Below are 23,765 nucleotides of genomic sequence, written 5' to 3' on the forward strand. Positions count from 1 at the left end.
GACAGAAATGCGTGGCCCCAAAGGCTATAGCTCAAAATGGTGTGAAATACTACCATTAAGATCTAGGTTTTAATGGAGACTACCTCACGTGGTCTAGAAAATATGTGATTCACTAGCTCGACCCATGTCACAATTTGTATCAATTAAATAAATCATTGGAATTCCCCAATACTTGCTGATCAACTATGACTACAATATCAGGCAACTCCATTATCTCTTTAATCCCACCCAGATACGCATTGTCTTTAAGCATGGCCACGTCTCGAGTATGGGAGGAGTTGGGGTTCAGCCTAGGGAAATAGTTAAAAAGGGTACTTGACATTCTTTGAGGCCAGGAAGGGGAGCTGTAACCCAATGGAGTGAAAAGTTGGACAAATTTATGTTGCGTAGTAGCAAAGGAGTAGATAGGTAAGACGGGGAGTGAGCAATTACCCCCGATGAATTTCTCTGCACTGGCTTCCATTGGTTAGGTAATTTGAGGACTGCAGCATGTTTTCCTTGTTCTTGGTAATACTGTTCTCCCTGCCAAAAAGAAATTTGATTCCTCTTGCTGCTCCAATTACAAAATTCCCTCCACTCCCAAGTGTTCATTCCCTTTCTTTTTCTTATTTTTTTGTTCTCACTCCTTTCTTCAGTCAAAACTTTGAGGGACAGGAATTTATGGGGTTTCAAAAAGCACAAATAATCAGAATCCAGAAACTCTTTGCGACTGCTATAAATTTAATACACCCCAAAAAAGTAAATGCATACAAAATTACTCGAAGATCCATAGTAACACAGATTCAAAAAAAACAGCAAACAACATCAGAAACGCCCAACTATGATACGCTCCAATGCATTATGTAAACCGCGCTATCCACCTTTGTTCTCGGTGATCTTCAGGAAAAGAGAACTTCCTGCAGAAGAAAAAGATGCAGTATCAGTATTTTGCCATCAGAAACTTGGTGAAAAGACATTTTGAACATGTAGTCGAACAAAAGAATACAAATATGCATGTGCGCACTAGCACAATCTGGGTTAAGATTGGACCTAACGTCAACCAATGGATCCGTATGACCAAAAAGATGGAATCTAGCTTTACTAGCTGAATAATTAATTTGGATTAGGGTTAATTTGAATAAAATTCAATACAATTTTGTATTATATTTTATTCAAATCTACATAAATCCAAATACAAGACATCTCCCATATATAGGACTAATGAAATATGTGATAATTTCGTGTTTTTGGACAATATCCTCATGAGAAATAATTAAAGAAAGAAACTTTTAAATTTTGTATTCAAAGATTTTAGTGTATATGATGCTCGTATGAAAGCCAACTGTGAAAGCCCTACCCATGCTGCCCATTTATTGGCCACAAAGCCACTCCCTGGATGTTCAACCAATTCAAATTAGTACAACTCAAGCAGATTTGTTCATACATAATGTTGTATGATGTGCAGGGCAATTTAAAAACTCTGCAACTTGGCCTAGGGTGATATAACCAATCAAGCAAGGTGTTACAGGGTGACAATGTAAGCGAATAACGGAGGAGATAACGAAACCCTATATGTTACTCTCCAAGGATTTGTTAACCTATATGTATTCTTCAAGGATTTCTATTGTAAATTAAACTCACTGAGTTCATGTTTGTACTATTGTCTTGTTGATTGAACAATGCAAGTAAACCCTACCCTCAATGCATATCATGATGCTGGATTATGATGTGTACTGTTGCTCTGCGAATGTCTATTATGCCTATACACTTGCCTAGAAGAAATTGTGGTTGTCTTCAATTTCTCATTATTACCACTTTGGTCAAGGTGATATGTGACATGCCTGCAGGCTTGAACAAGTGAACGTTAGATGACTGGGTTGGGGGAGAGCTCTCGACGAAGGCCTCATGACCCTTCCTAGTGTTGATACTTACGAGTCCATGACAAGACACTAAATCTACATTCTTCAAACATGCTGCAGGGTTGGAAAGATGACAATATGACACCTGAGCTCAAAATGGCCTCAATATAGACCAGGTTAAGATAATTGTATCATTTGAAAGGCTTAAGGTTTTCTATGACTTGTGCATGACTGAGTTGTGATAACAGGAACATCAAAATGAAAATTTAAGAAATTTGCCTCCCTACTTCTCTCTGCAAAAAAGCAAAATAGAAAGTATTCTACTACCATTATTCCTTTTGATGGTTCACAGTTCATATTCCTATCAGAATTTCTCTTAGCCAAAACCACCACTAAGCAAGTCAAATCACAAACCGGCAAATTTTCAGGCTCCAATCTACCATCAATCCATTCTATAAAGGAATCATATGCAAAGCAAACCTGCAATACCAGAAGTCTAGGAATTTTTTCTCGCTTCTACATCATGATTTCTCCAAGGATTAAGAGCATCTCGAATAGCTTGAGCTTCAGGAGAACCCTCCCAAGCCTGCTTCTCGGACTCCAAAACAGTCACTTTGTCATCTGCAAGTTAAAAGTACAGTTCACGTGACGAGTTAACTTAATGTCTAAAATGGCAATATATGTGTGTGTGTGTGTGTGTACTAATAAGACAAATTTGTTAAGAGGAAAGAATGTATAGGGAGGACGAAAAATCCTCAAAATAATATATATATATATATATATATATATATATAAAGCAAAACAGTAGAATAATTATGTGTATTTGGGTAATTATGTGTATTTGGGGCTTTCTTTGTCATATTTGTGTATTTTAGGGTTTTGTTTGTATGTATTTTTAGGGGGTCTAGGTGCAATCCTTGTAACTTATGCTTTCTAAATAGGGTGCGAAAGCCATGTAATAGTTTATGATGAATTTGAATTAAAAATGAAGAGCGACTCCCCAATTGTATCTCCTCCCTTTTCTTCCTCCTCCTCCACTTCTCTCCTCATCTCCTCCAAAGTCTCTTGGCTGTAATTCCACGATGCCGTCCTGCATCAGAAAGGCAACTGAAAAACATACTAACCCGAGCCAAAGGTTCTCACAAATGCAAAGTTGCAAACCCTACAACCATCTCCTTCACACTTGAAATGATTTACCTAAGAAATGAACTTCCATGGCCTTTCACGAGAATCTCTAGTTCATTTGCAAACCAAATTCACTTTTGATAACTCTGCCAAAAAGAATCCGTTTTCAAAGGAAAATGCCATACAACTTGCGCACTGCTGAAATTATTTTAGACATCAAATTATCTAGACCCAAGCCCCCCTCATCCTTAGACCTGCAGACAATCTCCCAACTGAAAAGATCACACCTCTCCTCTCATCAATCCCTAACCAAAGAAAATTTCTCATAATCCTATGAGTCTATTCACGACACCCACCAAAATCTTAAACATGATTAAAAAAATACAAAAAATTTGAAGAAAGGCATGCCTGGATTTAAGTAATGAGACCTCCGCAAGAGAAAAGCACATTTTCCCACCCATCAACACATTTAGGCACCTTAGCCATCATTGGATCCCAAAACCTCTCAGAATGAAAATTCCCACCTGATGGAACTTCTAGATAAGTCAAAGGCCAACGGAAGATCAACCCACAAGAGCATCATACCTAGCTGTCACGTCAATTAATAGCAGCTAAACCCCACTTGCTTTTCTGATAGAAAAAAGAAGAGATACTTCATTACAGAGAAAATAATGCAAAAAGTGAGAACAAAACATCCTCCTAAGGAAAAACAAAAAAACCAAAAAAGACAAGGGAAAAACAGAGGGCAGCCCAGTGCACAAAGCTCCTACATATGCAGGGTCGGGAAAGGGGCAGACCACAATAGATCTATAGTACATAGTCTTACCTTGCATTTTTGCAAGAGGCTACCCCTTTGAAACAGCCTGCTGCAAAAGACCATTAGAAGCCAAGTATTGAATCCTTGACATACAAGGATTACTTCCCATCCAAATTTCCCATAAACTGCAAAGATCCCACAAGTCCACAAAACTATATCATCTCCATTCTTCCCAAATCCTATAAAATACATTTAATAAATCCTCCACCAAACCCGAACAAACCCAATTCTCCCCAAAAATACCATACACTTATTTCAAATCCCCCAAGAGAAAGAGCAATTGCAAAAATATGAGATTCAGATCCCGAGCTTTCCAAACACAAGAAACAAACATCCAAATACAACACCTTAAAAGGGCTCCTACTCTACTACAATTTGTTGGCTGAACTCTATTAAGAACAACCCCAACCAAATAAAACCTGAACTAGAGGGAATTTTAGCTTTCCAAACAAATCATGTATGGGGAAAGACTTTAAGGTTCATGTCAAATGCTCATAGAAAGATTTAGAAGAATAGACTCCTGAAGAATCCACATCCCAAACCTGACTATCTTGAGAAATGAAAACCCTCCAACAACACCAACAAAGAAGAATATTACAAAAAATGACCTTTCATTGAACAAGTTCATATCATTGGCAAACTGCATATGAGAGAACCATCCATCTGCAGCCACAGCAGTGCCTACCCTGTACCATCATGCTCAACACACCAGCAACCAAAATAATTTATTTATTTATTTTTTAAAAAAAGGGGACAAAACCAAGTCTTAGGTATCCATATTAATGATCATAGAAAAGGAGACAAAAGAAAGGCAACCCCTAATCCAACCTCGCCACTTAGACCCAAATACATATTATCTAAAACCCTATACAAAAAAGGATAACCCTATCATTTGCCTTCTCAAAATCTATATTAAAGATTTAATCTTCTTCTTCCTCTTCTTAACATCCTCCACGACCACATTAGACAAAAGGACAAGCATCTAGGGTATGTCCATTCCCCACAAAAGCCACCCAGGAACTAGAAAAAGTACTTCCTATTACCCCCTGCATCCTATCAGCTAAAACTTTAGTGATAATCTTATGGACACATGTAGTCAAACTAATAGGATGGAAATCTCTATCTGTGAGAGAGCAGTCTTTCTTAGGTATTAAGGTGATAAAAGTCGAATTCATACTCTTCTGAAGCATTGAACTCCTATTACCAATCAACCTTAACCGCATCCTAACAAATCTGAAAGAAAACTAAATTAAAATCATCTAAACCAAGAGATTTGCTCCCTATCCATGGCAAATACTGCCCGCTTGGCCGCGTCCTCCTCAATTAGCCTCTCTAATCAAGGGGACATATCACTGAAAATAGGACACCAATCTAACCCCTCAATCATAGGTCAACAAGTCTTGTCCTCATGAATAATTCTAAAAAACCCTGACACCTTTCCAACACAGACCCCAAGATTCCTAACAGTGACACCCCTACCAAATTCCAGTTTTTCAATCACATTCCTACATCTGCCATGGCTATTCTATGAAAAATCCAGTAGTACAGTCCCCCCTCCTTAGTCCATTTAAATCCAGCTCTTCATCTCGAATTCATCTCCTCCTTCAACAACAAAGCCTCAAGGTGATTCTTAAGAGACACTCCTAAATGCCAGATCCTCTGACATAATACTCAAATCTTCCAAATGATCAATTTCCTCTTATCTCTTTTAGAACAGGAATCCCTGATTTGCACATCACAAAAACTGCCTTGTTCCAACTTTCCAAAGCAACCTTCAGAACATTCAATCTCTTCAATCTTCATAAATCTAAAACCCTTCCCACCTCTCACCTAAGAAATTACCCCAAGATCTTCTCTACAAGTACAAAAAGAAAGATGAGAAATCCACGTATTTTCAAATTGGAATGGAGTGGGAACCCACTTTACTAGAAGAATCAATGATTGGAAAATTATCTGATACAGGCCTAAAAAATATCCAATGAAAGGCATCCTACTATCATTACAACACAAAAACCTATCTAAACAACTAGCCACAAAACAGTTAGTCCCAATCGACCAAGTATATAAGCAGTAGACAAATGAAATCACGAATACCACACTCCCTAATAAATCAGTAAAAACACTATATACTAAGGACTAATCCTGGAACCTCCTAATTTCTCAACCAAAAAAAAAACCAACAATATTAAAGCCCCAACCTAAAAGCCAACTAGGAGCACAAAAACTGTAACATAAAAAAGCTCTTCTCAAAACAGAAGCCTAAAACTATCATACCTCGAAGAAAACCACCACTGACCCTTACTGTGGAACTTGAAACAAATGGGGAGAGTGAAAGACGAGAATATCCACCCCAGAGGCACATCTAGTATGCCACACCACCATTTAGCACCCAGAAGCTCTAGAGGAAAAAAGACAGTCCAATTCCTTAGACTGCACCTCCCAAAAACCCCCAATAGGACACCTATCAATCAACTAAAGCTTGTTTTCTTCAACAAAACAACATCACGAGAAGCACACAGATAATCTCTTAGATTTTAAACTTATTCTCATCCCTAGACCCCTCAATTTCAACTAAGGATCCTCATTAAAGGCTAAAATGTACACTCTTTACCCCTAGCCTTCCTTACCCCATAACCAATTAATGAATTCAATTTTTGCAACTTTGTTTCAAACTCTTTTCTTTTTCTTTTTTCCTATCACCCTAACCTCCTGACCAAAGAAATTAATTAATTTCAAACCCAAACTGTCAAGGAGCTCTTGAGGATTTCGATTTTCCCTCTCACCCCCTAGTGGGTAAATGAACACAAATTCCTCTCTACCCACTAACTCTCTGTGGCATGTCATTGAATCAATAGTTTCATCAGCTTGCTTTGGAATTGGTAAAATCCCTTCACTTGAACTCATGGTTTTAAATAAAGGCCGCAGCAGTTACGTAACAGTTTTTTGGGTTGCTGATACCGTTACACACCAAGAAATCGGTGGGAAGAAAAATCACGGCCAGAGCGGTCGTTACGGACCGCGACTGTTACGTAAAGGCTGCTACGGCCGTTACGTAACCGCTACAGGACTGTTACACCAAAAAATTATTTTATTTTTTTCTTTTTCTTCACACTTTTTCCTTCTCTTTCATATATCATTCTCAATATACCAAGTGGCAAGAGGGCGAAAAGATCATAAAGAGGATGACAATGATGCAAATTTTACTATTTCTTTAAATACTCACAATGATGCATTAATTAACAATTTGAAAATACTAACTTGTTAGGAAAATATTTTATTTTGATAATATTAGTAAGGTGATATTTATGTTCTATATTTTTCAACTTCAACCTTCTTTCTTTTCTACCTATTTTATATTTGTATTATTCGTATGTCTTATGTGTCTAATAGATTAATTAAGTGTATAATGTATTTTGTTTTATTAATTAATTTAGCACTCATAAGAATTTATCACAAATAAGAACAATGAGAAGTATAAATATGCGCGCACACATAATTTTTCTCCTGATGGTGGTTTAAAACAAATGTAAACTCGTTGCCCTTACCAAATAACTTAGCTACTAGAACTAGAGGATCCAAAATACACTAAAAATCTTTCTAAGAAGGGCTAAAAGTTTAAAACATGCAAGTACACTAATATGCACAAGGTTGTGTGTGCTTCAAAAAAATTCACGGCCATTACACCCGCTTCCCGTTATGTAACATCTGCTACTCCCGCTTCCCGTTACACCCATTACCGTTACGTTACGCTACCTGCTACCGCGATTTAAAACCATGCTTGAACTAGAATTTTTTATAAGTAATAAGTTCATTGATATAAAAAATGAACACCAAATACACAAGGTGTGTACATAAAGGTAAAAAGTTGTACCCAGTGCACAAGGCTCCCACTTTGAGTGGGGTCTGGGAAACAGAAATTACAAGAATCTAGTAAATCAAAAACAGAAGAAAATGATTGGTTTCGCAAAGCAGCCAACCAATCCATCAAAGTTGTAAAGAAAAATAGCTTCAGGTCCGAAATGGATCTTTCCTTATCTTCAAAACACCTACTATTTCTCTCCCTCCAAAGACACCACAATAAACAATGAGGAACTATCAACCAAATAAACCCATTTCGATAACGACCAAATCTGCCTTGCTAACATGCTAGAAGTCCCACTACAGATTGCGGCATAACCCAGCTCACTCCAAACAAACCCAACACCATAACCCACAAGTCCATTGCAACTGGACAATGAATAAAAAGATGATCAACTGTCTCATTATTACACTCGCAGAAGTAGCACCAATCCAATATCCAAACCTTTCTTTTTCGTAAATTGTCAATCGTTAAGCATTTCCCTAAAGCAGCAGTCCAAACGAAAAAAGCTACTCTAGATGGAATTTTCTGTTTCCAAATACTTTTCCAAGGAAATTGAACTAGAATTATTATGAAATCTCCAAGGAAACTCAGTAGTAGGTAAAGGAACCTTACTTGGTGCTAGCTAACGGAAAGAAAGAGTGGGAGATGCATCAGGTACAGATATAAGTAAAGAAAAGAATTATTAGGGTGCTTTTGTTTTGGAGGCTAAGGATTTGTCGGAGTGGATTGGATAGTACAGATTGGACTGGACTGGAAATTGTAATTACCCTATCTTTACTCTACAATCTATGAAGGAGAGGATAAGAACATAGGTGGAATTTTCATGCTCTTTTTTGGTTTTATACTTGCAAGATGCATTGGCCTAAGCTTGCTGGTTAGGGAGACTGGCCAACTATAGTCCATTTGCATAGGCTAAGGACCATCACATGTTACACCAAACACAGGCTATAAAGCGCCTAGCCAAGTCTAGACCCACCCTTAGCTTACAAAACAAACGCATTCTGAGTGTTAACAAAATGCTGACCATGAACCAGAAATCAAAGTTCTGATCAACTATCTCTTATCCTGTTAGTTGACAATTTGGTATTTTCAAAAGTCCTCATATCTCTTTCCCATGCACCAGCCAAAAAATGGATTTAGGGATCAGTTGTACAATTTTTTCCTTTATATACAACTCACTCCTAATAGAGCCCACTGCTGCCCATTAATTCCTAGCATGGATTTTGCACATTCCAACAAGTGCCTTGTCCACCCGATAAAAGCCACTTTAGGTGAAAAAAGCCACTTTAGGTAGAGCCATAGTCATTCATTTCCAAGGGAAATCATTTAACAGAGACCCACAGTTTTTGGTTGATGATTTAATAGAAAGGTTCCAATTGAAAAAGACCACTCCTAGAACTCTTTTACGTGGGAGCCATTGACATAAGACAAGCAGCAGATATTTGGAGGGATCATTTTGACCTGATTTGGAGACCTATTTCAAAAAAGAGGGCCAATGGATTATTGGGTCCTAAACCCGAATGTGCTTAGTTAATTAGTTGTTTATTATGTATGTCTAATTTGCTTGTAGTAGGATTGGGGGCTTGTTTGTAATATTTGGGTAATTTAGGGGTGTGTAATTTCATAAAATTTTAGGGGTATATGTGTAATTTCATGTGTTAGGCATTCTCATAAAGCGTGAAAGCCATGTAGAGGTGGTAATCGTTGAATTTCGTGTTATTCCCCCCCCCCCCTGTGTCACCTTCCTCCTTTCCCTCTCTCTCTCCCCCACATTCTCTCATGGCTGCAGATCTTTGATGCTGTCCTGCATCATTTGGTATCAGAGCCCCAAACCAATCACTGTTCTTCCACTTCAATCCCCCATTTCACCCCCCCCCCCCCTCTCACTCTTCTCCCCTTCTCTTCTTCCTCCTTGCTTCTTCTTTCTTCTCTTACTGTTCTTCTCTGTTCTGTTTGCTGCCTTCTAATTTCTACTCTGTAATTCTGCATTTCGGTTTCTATTTCTCTCCTTCAGTAATTCTGCCACTCTCCCTTCTTCTCTCCTTCTGACATACTGTGGTTACATCAGCAGTTTAGACCTTCACTTAGAATTTCTGTCCATATTGCTTCAAACTAGAGAATTTCAACAATTTGCTCAAAGAAATCAAAGAAATTTGGAGCTTCGAAACCCTGTTCATCATCCTGAAATTTTTCCGGGAATTACAGTTGTGCCCTTTATTTGAAACCCTAATTTCCAGGCATCATCTTGCAACACCACCCATACCATTGAAAACAGAACCCCCCCCCCCCCCCAATCAATCCAAATACACTCTCCCCTGAAATTTCATCACCGCTCGATCACCAGTGAAGTACCATGTGCTGGCCAAAAGTGTCCAGTCAGCCATCAGCCCTTCTTGAATCCCTAATTTCCTGGGATTATATCTGCACACCACCATTACAATTGTAATCCCCGCTTACCTTCACCTTTTCATAGCCGAAGGACCTTTGCCAAAGGCTCACATGCCCCATGCGCAACACCACCCGTACCATTGAAAACAGAATCCCACCCCCCAAACCCTCTCCCCTGAAATTTTTCACTGATCGATCACCAGTGAAGTACCACGCGCTGGCCAGTGACCAGCCATCAGCCCCTCTTAAATCCCTAGTTTCCTGGGATTGATTCTGCACACTACCACTACCATTGTAATCCCAGCCTACCTTCACCTGAAATTTCATCGCCGGAGGACCTTCGCCGGAGGCTCATGCACCCCACATGTGGTGACGCACATGAGGAAACATGCTAGTCTGTCTTGTATTTTCCAATTTTGAGAGAAAATGCTCCAGCCATAAAGTATTGGGTTTCTTCCATGATCTTTAGATCTGCAGCATGATATTTTGATTTTGGACCTGATATTTTGCTAGCAAGCATGCTAATTTGATGCAAAAGGCTAGAAATTTTATTGTCAACATCAAGAATCAGACCAAATTGCTGCCATGTGTAAGTTTTTTATGCAGGTTTGTTTTACATGAAGATTGTTCTTAAGAAATAGTGTGTGAAGTTTGTGGTTTGCATGAATTGATTTGAGGATTGCTAGAAATTTTATTGCTAACATCAAGAATCACACCAAATTGCTGCCATGTGTAAGTTTTTAATGCAGGTTTGTTTTACTTGAAGATTGTTCTTAAGAAATAGAGTGTGAAGTTTGTGGTTTGCATGAATAGATTTGAGGATTTTTTTATGCAGGTTTGTTTTACTTGAAGATTGTTCTTAAGAAATAGAGTGTGAAGTTTGTGGTTTGCATGAATAGATTTGAGGATTTTTTTATGCAGGTTTGTTTTACTTGAAGATTGTTCTTAAGAAATAGAGTGTGAAGTTAGTGCTTCAACATATGCTCTCTTTCCCACAAGGTTGAAGAAAAAGACCACTGGATGTGGACCAACATCTTTCAAACTCAGGTGACTTTTCAAAGCATCTTGATACTTTGGTTATTGATCCTAGTAGTTGTACAACTAAAAACATAGTTTGTGAAGAAGCTAACAAGAAGTTGACTTGAACCTCATCTTGATCCATACAAAATTGCATGGGTGAACAATACCAACTTGAAGGTCCATGATCATGGCTTGCTTACCTTCAAGATTGATTGAATTGTGGAGACAATTCAATGTGATATCCTTCCTCTCAAAATTTGCCACATCCTTTTGGGCCGTCCATGGTTATTTGATAGGAAGATTAAGCATGATGAATATGAAAATTCTTATTCCCTCTCCATTGACAAGAAGTATAAGTTGATATCATCTCGAGCTCTTCCACTCACCGACTTGATGTGTACCACTGGTTCCTTTCTTATGAAGTGAGATGATTTTATTCATGTTGATGGACTCCTTGGTACTTTTTCCAACTTGATGGAGTCAACCCAATTTGGAGGCCTTGTCAAAGAAGAGGGTCAATAAATTATTGGGTCCTAAACCCAAATGTGCTTAGTTAACTGGTGTTTATTATGTGTGTTTAGTTTCCTTGTAGTAGGATTATGTGTTTTTGGGCTAACATTTGTGTAATATAGGGATGTGTTTGTAATTTCAGGTAGTTTAGGGGTATATGTGTAATTTCATGTTTTAAGAGGCTTTCTCTTAAATAGTGTGTAAAGCCATGAAGAGGTGGTTATTGTTGAATTTGAATTGCTAACATGTGGTTTTCCCCCCTGTATCTCCTTCTTTCCTAATTCCCTCCCTCTCCTCTCCTCTACTCTCCTCTCTCTCTCTCCCACATTCTCTATTGGCTGCGGATCAGATGCTGTTCTGCATCAGCCATAGTCTTCCATATAGCTTTCCAGAGGAAATCATTCACAACACACCCACAGTTTTCACTGTTGATGATCCAATAGAAAGACTTCACTTCAAAAAACCACTTTAGGTGGAGCCACAGTTTTCAGTGTTGCTGATCTCATTGAAGGATTTCAGTTCAAAATGCCCGCTTTTAAAACTCTTTCATTTAACTCCATCCTACCTGCCTTGGATAGTGAGTATCCCATATAATAAGGTCATAGAAGCTAGTGAAATTCTCCAATTCCCAATTCTGTGCACTTCTAACGAAAGACACATTCCAAAGAATCTGACCTGACCAATACTTTTTCATATCTGACCAATCTGAATAGATCAAGAAACTGTCTAGTTAGAGGGGCCTTTCCGCACCAGATATCCCTGCCAGAAAAGAAAAGAAACACCACTACAGGCTCCAAAACAGATTTGATCCATCCCAAATGTCTCTCCAGTCCACAACCCCACCCTGCAAGCACCTCTAGGCCTTTGTTATCCAACTATATCATAACCCACACTTGACCTCCAACAAACTCCAAATTTGGTCCTTCTCTACGATGAACCTCCACAGCCCATTTGCCCAAACAAGGGTCTTGATCCCTAACCCTCCTTGACATAGGGGTTGTTTCAGAACATCTTGCTACGCTAGATGGAATTTGAAAGTATCCTCTGTGCTATCCTAAGATATCTTTTTTTGGATGTTCTCTAACCTTTTCACCACAAACTTAGTTTACGGAAAAGAGACAAAGTACACCGAGAGGTTGGAAAGCATACTCTTGATAAGGGTGAGCATACTGCCCCTTGGACAAATAACTCTTCCATCCTGCTAGCTTTTTTCACAAACCTCTCAACCATTGGATCCCATATAAGCATTTATCTTTTAAGTTTTCTGACAAAGTAAAATAATCACTGTCCTCCAACCTTGCATCCCAATGCATCAACTATAAGTTTCCCCTCCACCTCCTCACCAATGGGAATAAGATCAGTTTTCCACAGATTAACCTTCAAAACTCAAGCCACTTCAAAGCATAACAAAATTGTTGTTGAATTCACAGTTTCACCTAGATTAACCCACAAAAAATGTTAGCATCTTCAAAAAAGAGAGGTGATTTTCCATCCTGCCTTGCATAAGATTACCACTTAACCTAAAAGCTTATGTTGTTTGGTTGTGGACCAACAATGTATATCAAGCTTCTAACAAATATTACACCCACAGTGAACCTGGAAATTAGATCAGTATCCTTCGCTCTAAACAACACTTTTCTAAGCACCTCCATTACTAAGATGAAGAGGAAAAGGATGGGGGGATCCCCTCCCCTTAGTCCTCTTGAGGATTTTTGAAGAAACTTGAAGGAACATGATTAATGAGAGAAAACAGAAGAAAAAAAAAATCTTCAATACAATTCCTCCAAGTAGACCAAAAGTTCATCCTCTCCAAGACACAGGAGGAAGTCCCAAGAGACATTATCATGATTGAATGCCTTCTCCATGTCCAACTTGCAAATAACCCCTTTACGACCTTCCTTTTGTTTGCTGCCCACCACTTCATTTGCAGTGAGGATCAAAAGAAGGGTTTGGAAACCATCTGTGAAAGCGTTTGGGAATGGCCCCACCACCTGTCCCATCACCACCCTTGATCTGTTGGCAAGTGTCCCATCACCACCCTTAATCTAATGGCAAGGACCTTGGCTATTACTTTGTAGATGCAACCCACAAGACTAGTGAGTGGAAAGTCCCTAATGTTGACCATACCATCTTTCTTAGTAAATGAGACAATTAAAGTGTTGCTAACGCATTACTTATATCATGGAGCTCTTCAAACACCCTCATGATTCCATCTCTAGCACCCCTACTTTTCTTGAAGTAATGACATAATAAAGTAATAAACCAATCAGGTCCAGAACCTTCTCCCAATTACATTCCTTAAGTGCCTCTTCAACCTCTTTTTTCATGTCTCCAGGCAAGTCACTCTCTCCTCACCAATTCTATCAAATTCCAAATCTATAAATCTGTATCAATATTTTTGTAGATATTACAAATAACTTCCTTCCCCTCCTTTTCCTCTTCCACTTTCCTGCCGTCCAACTCTTACCCCCCCCCCCCCCGGGTTTTGTTTGTGGAATTAGGGCAGGAAGAGAAACAAATTTGAGGCGGTGATTCCAACTGAAATACTAATTCTGCCATTTGGGAGAATGGTGATTCCGCCTCTTACCCATGGGTCCATTCCATTCTTGCCTTTATTTTTTAGAGGACCATTATAACCCTAGACAAACATGTTAATACGAAGAATGCAAAATCAATTAAACTACCCAAATCAAAAGAGCCCTGGCATCAAATGCATCTGGCACGTCTCTTTGCTTGGAGAAGACCTCTTGACCGTTGCTGCAACACCACACCTTCACTGGGGATCTCTCTTGCTCCCCACTCTTCCCCACCTCTCTCTCTTGACAGTTTCTATCATAAACTCTCTCCAGTGAGCTCTCTCTCCCTCGTGACAGCAATGCTAGATCTGATTTCAGATCTTTCCCCATCATCCACGCATTGGATGGCAATTAGACCACTGGAAAAATGGTCCTCATCTTGAAGGTGAATGAGCGAATTTGGTGGAAATTGAGGACTTGGCTCTCTGGCTGATACCGTCTTGAAGTGAACTGTGCTGTAGTCATGGCTTTTGGATCCATCACCCCCGTCTAGCAAGTGGAAAGAAAAGGACACAATTGTAAAAGCAGGTCTTCCTTCAAAATGCAATTTGAATTCAGTGAAGATGATTGCAAGATAAATGGGTCCTACTTGTACCAACTGAGCTGCTCATGCTTCCTTTGATGTGTTGAATCATGATGTGGAATTCCAGAATTTTGAAATTTCTTAAAGGACCGACAAATATAAGGGGAATAAAAAAAAAAAGCATCCCTGGGTCACAACTCACAGGGCTCCCGACTTTGCGGGGGTAGGGGGAGGACCAACAAATATGAATATTAATTGATAAGGTTGGTTTTTTTATCCCACAACTCATCAAGAAATCAACCCATCCAATCCAAAAAAGACCTTTTTGGATTGGATTACTGCTTTACTCTTCTATTGAATCAAAATTACAATCCGGAGGCACCGCTTCTCCCGAAGTTACAGGGCTATTTTGCTGAGTTCCTTAGAAATCCATAAGAGAGTCTGACCACTATGGCCGAATTGATTTTCTTGTCTATTTCTATTTGTTGAGAGAATCCTGAGGAAAAATATTTTAGATTATGTAAACACTTACTCGAAATCTCACTTATCAGATTCCACTGTGGAAGACACAATTTTTTCTAAATATGAAATTTTCTAAAGCATTGTCAATATATATTTATTATTTAATATTTTATTTAAATTTCTAAATAAGTATATAAGAATATAATTATCTAAATTTTTTTATCAGTAAAGACAGTACATATTACGAGAGCATCAAGGGGATTCCAACTCAATGTACGAGAAATCAACCACCCTGAAGGGTGTCACAACAATCAAAAATTACATTGAATTCATTTGCTACAAGTCCACTGTGCAAATTAATAGCCACAGTAAACACTGCTCTTCGCTGAAATGAAGAATTGAGATTGAATTTTTGAAAAATCTCCTATTCCTCTCTTTCCAAACACGCCGCAAAACTGCAAGAGGAATGAGAGACAATATGTGTGTGTGTGTGTGTGTGTGTGGATGTTTGATAGTGAGAACTGTTGGAAAAGGATTCATACAACCGGCCCCACCTTATGGGGCTCAAGGCTTATTGCTGTTGCTGCTGCTGTTGTTGTATACATGGATGTTGAGATAGATGGAGCATTTAATATTTTTGGTTTGTCTGATTAATTTTGCTTTCATTTGGTCTGTTAATGTGCTTGGGGAGTCTTGATGTAAAGCACATAAAAATGATTGATATGAACGAAAGTTAATGCCGTAAGTCTATAATACGGGCATTTTTAAAACTGACTTAATTTTTACTCAATTTCAATCACCATCCAAGAATACCAAACATGACAATGGAATTCAAATTGCAATTCCAGCAGTCATTCTGTGTGAAAAACCAAACACAGTAATCGCATTCCAACACTAATTCTATTCTTGCCTTGATTCCATTCCTGCCTTGACTTCTTTCCTGCCTAAATTCTATGTTGCAACTCAAATGGGGGTCACTTAATCACGAAATTGATTTTGCAGTAATAATTGGCTCTACTGAAAAATTTGATGTTTTTTTATCCCCCTCCTTTAGCCAAAGTGGCCTCAACATTTGTCTTTAAAAGGTTTCCTCCATTCGTGTAACTTCAGCAAATTCATCCTTGACCATGTACCTCCTCTCCCTATCTTGGAAGGAGATTCCCAAAAATGCTTATTTTTCATCCAATTCATCAGTAAACTAAAGAAGGCTCTCCTCTCTCACCTTGATGTCGCCAAAGACTTCCTCATTCTATTTCCAGTTGGCCTCCAGCCCCTTGAGTTTAGATGTAACCACCAAACTAGCAAATCTCTCCACCCTCATCTCCCACCCACAGTGTTACAAAGTCTTCGAATGCGTCAAATTTCAGACACATATTTTTTAATGGAAATGGGTTGCCCTGCACCTCAGATCCCCCAAGTTCAGTAAGATGGGTGGCAGTCAGATGAAGATCTGGACTGAAGATTTTGCACCATATTAGTGAAGAGCTCATCCCACTCCTTAGGAACCAAAAACCAACCCAATCTTGTCAAAGTGAACAAAAGAGGCTCGTTCTTGAAGTTGCACCAATCAAAGCACCCTCTTTTTTTTTTTCTTTTTTTTTTTTGGATAACGCCGGGTGTCCGGGCTTAGCCCGACTAATCCCACACCAGGAGCAGCTAGCCCATCACATTCCTGGAGGTAAACGCGGATGTGCAGCGCAGCAGCCAGGAATCGATCCGTGCCCACACATTGTGAGATGCCAACACCAAGACCGCCCTTTGCCACTGCGCCATATGCCCGGGGACTTATCAAAGCACCCTCTTGATATAGATACAGGAAGGTCCATAGGGCCATCGACAATCGTGAAATGCCTGCATTCCTCCATGGTTGCATCTTGAGCCTCCCTCCTCTCCCCATTCCTTTCAGAAAAAAATTGCATTAAAGTCGCCCCCAAGAACCCAAGGTACACCCAAGCTCCCATAGCCTGCAGCGGTTCATCCAAAAGCTGCCTCATCCTTCCCTCGATGCCAGGGCCATAAATCCCTATGAAAGCCCCATTCAAGCCCATTTGCCAGCCCTTGAATAAAGTAATAAACAATAAATAGAAAATTCACCCAAGATGCAGTCATTCATGAACAAGGTTTTCATGTGATACAAATCCCCCTCGCTGTGCCCCTCGTCTGTAGAAAAATGAATATGCAATCTTTAACACACACACACACAAACTCTCTGCATTTTTTGCATCAATAACACTCATCTTTGTCTCCTGGATGCACCCAATATCTGCCTTCCAACTATTTAGCCCTTCTAAGCGGAGTATCCACATAAGAATACTCAATTTCGCATTGTGTCCAAAATCTAGCCCATGTAAATAAAATAGGGGTTTCTCCAGGATAAAACGTGATTTCTTAAGATGGCAATAACGTAGTCTACTAATTACCTGAGCTGGAAAAAATAATGGTAACAAGCAACAACTTATATTATTAGATAATTATCCCCATAATGCAGAGGAATAAATTTTAGTCTTTTACATGATCTCTCATGATACTATTACTGTATTACTATATCTACAGAGACATTGTGTTTTTCTACTATTTAAGGGCCATGTTGTGCCTAGTGCCTTATATTCAACTTTAACGCATCTAAAAAACATCTTAAGAAACTTTATAGATTTTAATGATCTCTTGAAAGCACAAGCTAGCTGCTACTAAGCATTTGCTTTTAGCTTTTAATTAACAACTCTTGACTCAATAACTAAATGCTATAAATCCATTTCAAAATAAGTCGAGAACACTAGCAATTCATCAATACTTCAAATATGATAGTTTTAAAAATTACAATTTTGTGATACCCTTCAATTGCCATGGTATTATACAGTGTAACAAAAAAATAAATAAATATCTGCTAAATCATCATGTCATGGTCCTCTTCAATCGTTCCGCATTTTGGAATATGCACCCTTCTCACCTAGGCTGTAAACAAGCCAAGCTGCTTATGAACAGCTAGGCTCAATTTGGTACAGGCATTGCCTGATCTGTGTCTGATACACAGTGGCAGACCCAATAGAAAGTGGGTGTGCCCTGGGGGGAGCACCTAAAATTTGAAAATGAAAAGAATTTTTGGACAAATTAAAGAGTTTCCCTACTCAAAAATACTACTTTGCACATACTCCTAAAGACAACAAACTTGAAAGTCCTAGGAAATTTGACTAAAATAAACAAAATAGGGCAAATTAATTGTAATCAATGTAATGACATGATAGGAAGTGTTTCTTGACTCTCTTTTTTTGTTAAATGTATGTTGTTTTAAATAATTATTACAGTGTTAAACATGAATGCATATGCATTTTAATCACTTTGGAAAATATAAAAATATATTTACATTTCATAATTATATATTTCTTTGCCTTCCCTAAAGAAAATTTCTAGGTCTGCCACTGAATATACAAACAAGCCAAGCATCAAATGAGGCATGCTTTCTAAATGCCCAAGCTCAATGAAAAATATATTCAACCTGATACAGCTCAAAAGCTTATGACTTCGTACTTAACAGTGGAAGCTTAGGCTTGAAATGGATATGGCTTGTAGACTTGAAGCACAAAGCATCAGCTTGCGCATAAAGGTTGTTGAACCTAACTTTAATGGAAAGCTCAAGATTGGGAACTTGGGTTTAAGCTCAAGATTGAACTTCATTTGGCTTGATTAGCAATTCAAGCCCCTATGAATCCAAGAAGAAGCTTCTTTACTATTTGTCAAGCCAACCTCAAACATAATTTCGAAGTAATGAAATCAAGCTCAAATGCCACACTATGCAACTAAATTTGTTTACAGCCTTGCTCCAAACACCTGGTCAGGTCTCTTTGCAAGATTTACGCAAGTATGCAACTAATCAGAGTGGACAAGACGAAACTATTTAAAGAATAAAATGTGAACCAAGTCCTACAACTAAATTAATGTTGTAAATAAAAATGAAATTGCAGAATTTTTCATTATTCATAATTGGCAAATTCAGGTTAACATGCAATAAAACTAGTATTTAACATGTTCAGCGTCAAATATACTAATTTGAACTGCAAAAAAAATGGAAAAAAATCTTAAGAACAAGGCAAACAAAGGAGAGAGAACAAAAAAAACAAAAAGGATAGAAATTGGAAAGGCACAAAAAGGAGGATTCTCACACAGAAGCCTGTTTTGATCATGAACATCTCCATGGATGCTCCAACCATGGCCGACACAAGTGAAATCTTCAAGTACCAATCTAGAAACTTCATCTTCATTGAACAATTCACAACACAACTGAGAAAATTTTCGTAGAGAAATATTAGGGCAAGCCCATATCATTATAGATGAATTCCATCAAGTCCGAAAGATAAAGAGACCTTACACAACAATGCAATAAGAACGCCTGAACTGACGTGTATCCCTCTTCAGCTGGTGAATTAATTTTTTAAAATTTTTTTAAGCCCTATTGATAAAACCTCCTGTTTTGGTTTGCAAATCGCTGGCTGCTATTTACTAGCAAAAATTTACCGGATTAGTTTCAAGCCAGCTTACGAACAGATGAACTATGCATCTGCAACAGAATTATAGACCAGTAGGATGAAAATTTGAGAGCTTTTCACTTGCAAAGAATACCTGGATTGATTTAGGCTCCTGTGCTGACGGGACGCCGGGACGGGAACGTACTGACGGAGCCTCGTAGGTAGACCCTAGACGGGAAGGCCGGAGTCGCCGAAGTCGCCAGACGCCGGACTGGAGGTGCCGAGGTGGGGCGAATGGACGCACAGCCACCGTCAGTGAGGGGAGTTTGGGAGAGCAGAGATATGAGAGTCGTCCAGTCGGGAGAGCCCCGAAACAGTGCGTTAAAGTTTGTTCTGCAACCCTAACACATACCTTTGATCTATGATTATCGAATCTAAGTATTTCCTTTAATAAGAATTAGTATGGATCGGTTGCTCAAACTGAACCTTCAAAAACCGAGCTAAATCAAAACTTTTGGTTCAGTGTTTTTACAAACTGAAATCGATTCAAACCCTTTGGGTAACCAATGGTTCGGTTAACCGACGGTTCGGTTTGGTTATCTGATCCAAACCAATTTTTAAATTATTACAATTTTTTTATATAAAAAAAAAAAAATATTTTACTTAAATTTTGATTTAGTATGTGAATTTACATTTTATTTATATTATTTAATCACCTAAAAAATATTCAATACATTCTATTTTTTAACTTTAAGATATAATATATAAATTATTATATAGTAATGTATAATATAAATAATATATATTGTAAATAAATACATATATCAGTTTGGTTCGGGTAACCGTCGATTCATGAAAATAAAAACCAAAATTGAACTGAAAATCGTAAATCATAAAAAAAATATGAATCGAAAATAAACTGAAAAATCGATTAGCCGAATTTTTGGTTTGATTCAAATCATATTTTTATATCGATTCGATTTTCAAATATTTTTTAACAACCCTAAGAATGAGTATGTTTGTATTGGACTTGGTGTAGTCTTGCTGCCACACGAGCGTGACTCCTTTACACTTTGGGAGAATTTTGGTAAGGGTGATTCCTTCTGATTATTGAGAACTCCAAGCCCGCGACACAATTCATCTTTTTATTGTCCTTTTTTTTATTTTGAAAATGACTATATATTTTTTTTTTTCATTTTCTTAAAAAATATTTAACTTAGACCCATGTGTGTGCAAGGTAAATGGGTGTAATTATCAAAAGCCTTTTTACTTTTGCCCTATCATATACCCATTTAGTATATGCAACAACAAAATGAAATGAAAATTTATGAAGGGAATTTGTAATATTGTAAAGATTAATCCTCTATTTAGTTTGTGGAATGAAATTGAAGTAGGAAAAGATTCAAAAAATGAATGAAATTAAGATAGGAATGAAATTTCTTTTAGAATGCAATTATCGCATTTGGTTAATAACATGGAATGACTGTAGGAATTTAGTTTCAATTTCTTTCCAACATTTGGTATTCTTTATGCCTTCTATAATGGAATAAAAATAAGTCATTTTTATAAGATCTCTATATACATAATTATTTAATTTTGTATTATTATTTTTATTTTATAATATAAATTTTTATTATTGTTGATTATATATATATTTTTTTTTAAATGATGGTATTCGAGGTCCTTAAAATAACAATTATTATTATTATTATTCCTTGTTATTATTCTTCTTTTTTATTGTATTAGTTGTTAATTTAATATTTCTTTTTTACTATTTTTAGATAATGATTGTCCTTAAAATAATAATAATTAATTTTTTTCATTTATCATATTGTTATTGTTGTCATTATTATTTTAATAGTAATAAATATTATTATTGTAGCGCCCTGAACCCGGTGAGGCCCAAAGTGCTATTCTACTTATGTATATCTCTGATACCACAATTGTACCGACCCGTACCCAAAGTAGGGTACCGGGACACCTGTCCATAACTCTTATTAACAACATGGCGGAAGCATGCATATATATATAAAACCCCAAAACACATACCAGAGTTTTAATGTCACCATAATTGCATACTTAAATCCCCAAAAATCCATAATACATCCCATAATACACAAAACATGTCCATGTCTCACCAATACTTTCTCTAAACTATAATATCTAAGCCCTGCCCTAGAGCTCTTTAGGCTTGGTTCCTTGGATTTCATGAAATGTTTAAATTATTGGAGTGAGACACTTCTCGGTAAGACAGAATAGATTATCGTCAGGGTGTGGCAACATGAGTTTTAGTGTAATATAAATATATCCTGTAAGTAATTAAATTTAACTAATAAATCATGTAAATCTATAGTCGTACATATATATATATATATAGAAAATGCATATTTTTCAACATAAGTATACTATATCGTAATAAGTTACTTTGTATATGTAAATCATCTGTTATATCTATACATAAAAGAATTTTCCCCTGAATGGACAATTATCTAATATCATGTAATAACTCCACCTGATTGGGTTGTGCGGCCCGTATGCGGGACTTAGCAATGGTTGGTCTACCACATTAAGTTAAACATAACGCTTCTATAAGTATGATTGGCTACCTATGTAGAGACTCGAAAAATTTATTCATGAATAATAATAATAATAATAATAATAATAATAATAATAATAAAGGAGAGAGAAAGGAAAGAAATGAAAGAGAAAGGAAAAATGAAAAGGGGGAAACAGCAGGGATTCGTTGACGAGCTTAGGGTCTTCGTCGACGAATGTCCCTATAGAACTCGTCGATGAAGTACATGTGTCTCATCGACGAGAAGATACCGAGAGTTTGGGAATTTTAGGAAATTTCAGGATTGTCAACGTACCAGCCTCCTCGTCAACGAAGTGCCTTCATGGGTTCGTTGACGAATCACTTGAACTTGTCGACGAACACCGACCTATAAATAGTGAAACCCTTATTTTCAGCGCGTTATTTCTCTCCTCTCTCTCTCTCTCTCTCTCTCTCTCTCTCTCTCTCTCTCTCTCTCTCTCTCTCTCTCTCTCTTTTCTAAACCTACGATTTTCCCTCTCTCTCTCTCTTTGATTCCGGCTTCATTATAACCCGGATTGACGATCGGGAACCGCCACAAGGTTCGTGGGGAGATTCTCTACAACTTTGTCAAAGCAGATTTTCAATTTAGAGTTCCAGGACACTATCCCAAAATCAGGGTAAGTGAAGTATTTTAATGCTTAATAGGCTATTTAGAGTATTCAAAACTTAGGAAGTGTTAAACGAAAATTGTTCCAGGAAATGAGTTGTTTAACTTGGGAAAAATGTTATTTTTAGGGTTTTGAGTTTCGAACGCCACAGGCGTAGGATTTGAGTGTTTACGAGCCTCTCAGTAAGTTTGAGTGTTTACGAGCCTCTCAGTAAGTCAGGTAAGGGGAATAAATTACAACAGGTATTTTGAGTACTATTGGTTGAGTTAATACGTGAAGATGAGAATATGCTATTTTGCCTGAAATTATTATGATATGAATATCAGATAAAAATTGTGTGGCATATGAGTAATATTAAATTGTGATGTTTTGAAATGTGAAACATGATTATAAAAATGTTTTATATGATAAATGAGGAAATATGAGAATATGATATGTTTTATGATGAAATGTGGAAATTCGCAAAATGAGATATATATATATATATATATATATATATATATATTATTTTATATATATTATTGAGAATGAAATGTGTATTGAAAAGATGAGAAGAAACAGGAAATGAGGAGAATATTGAAATGTGATATATACCGTTATGAGATGAGGTATGAATATGAAAATGTAAATATGGGAATGTGAATGATGAAATGTGAATTCTAGAACATGAATATGAAAAATGTGAATATAGGAATGTGAATGATGAGATATGAATACTGAAATATGAAAAGTGAATGTGAATATTGCAATGTGAATACTGAAATGTGGATACTATAATGTGAATGCTAGAAATGTAAAGGTTGCAATGAGAATACTGCAATGTGAATATTGAAATGAGAATATGAAAATGTGAATATTTCAATGTGAATGCTGCAATATGAATACTAAAATGTGATTGTGAAATGTGAATGATGTAATGTGGAAATGAGAACCCTAATGGACGATTATTGATATAAAGCACGATACCATTGCTAGTAAGG

General features: G+C 37.4%; 1 protein-coding gene across 1 annotated transcript in view; it reads right to left on the reverse strand.

The window, feature by feature from the left end:
• Window positions 1-682: 682 nt before the first annotated feature.
• LOC131151192 (retrovirus-related Pol polyprotein from transposon TNT 1-94) overlaps window positions 683-23,765 on the reverse strand; it is a 36,054-nt gene continuing 12,971 nt past the window's right edge. Inside the window, exons 2-5 of the mRNA XM_058102440.1 lie at window positions 19,736-20,026; window positions 19,281-19,371; window positions 2,319-2,459; window positions 683-896 (exon numbers count right to left, since the gene is read on the reverse strand). Of these exons, the coding sequence (XP_057958423.1) occupies window positions 2,335-2,459; window positions 19,281-19,371; window positions 19,736-20,026 (507 nt within the window). The 3' untranslated portion in view covers window positions 683-896; window positions 2,319-2,334. The remainder of the gene's footprint in view (window positions 897-2,318; window positions 2,460-19,280; window positions 19,372-19,735; window positions 20,027-23,765) is intronic.

This window comes from Malania oleifera, chromosome 3 (assembly GCF_029873635.1).
Source record: "Malania oleifera isolate guangnan ecotype guangnan chromosome 3, ASM2987363v1, whole genome shotgun sequence".
Taxonomy (NCBI): Eukaryota; Viridiplantae; Streptophyta; class Magnoliopsida; order Santalales; family Ximeniaceae; genus Malania; species Malania oleifera.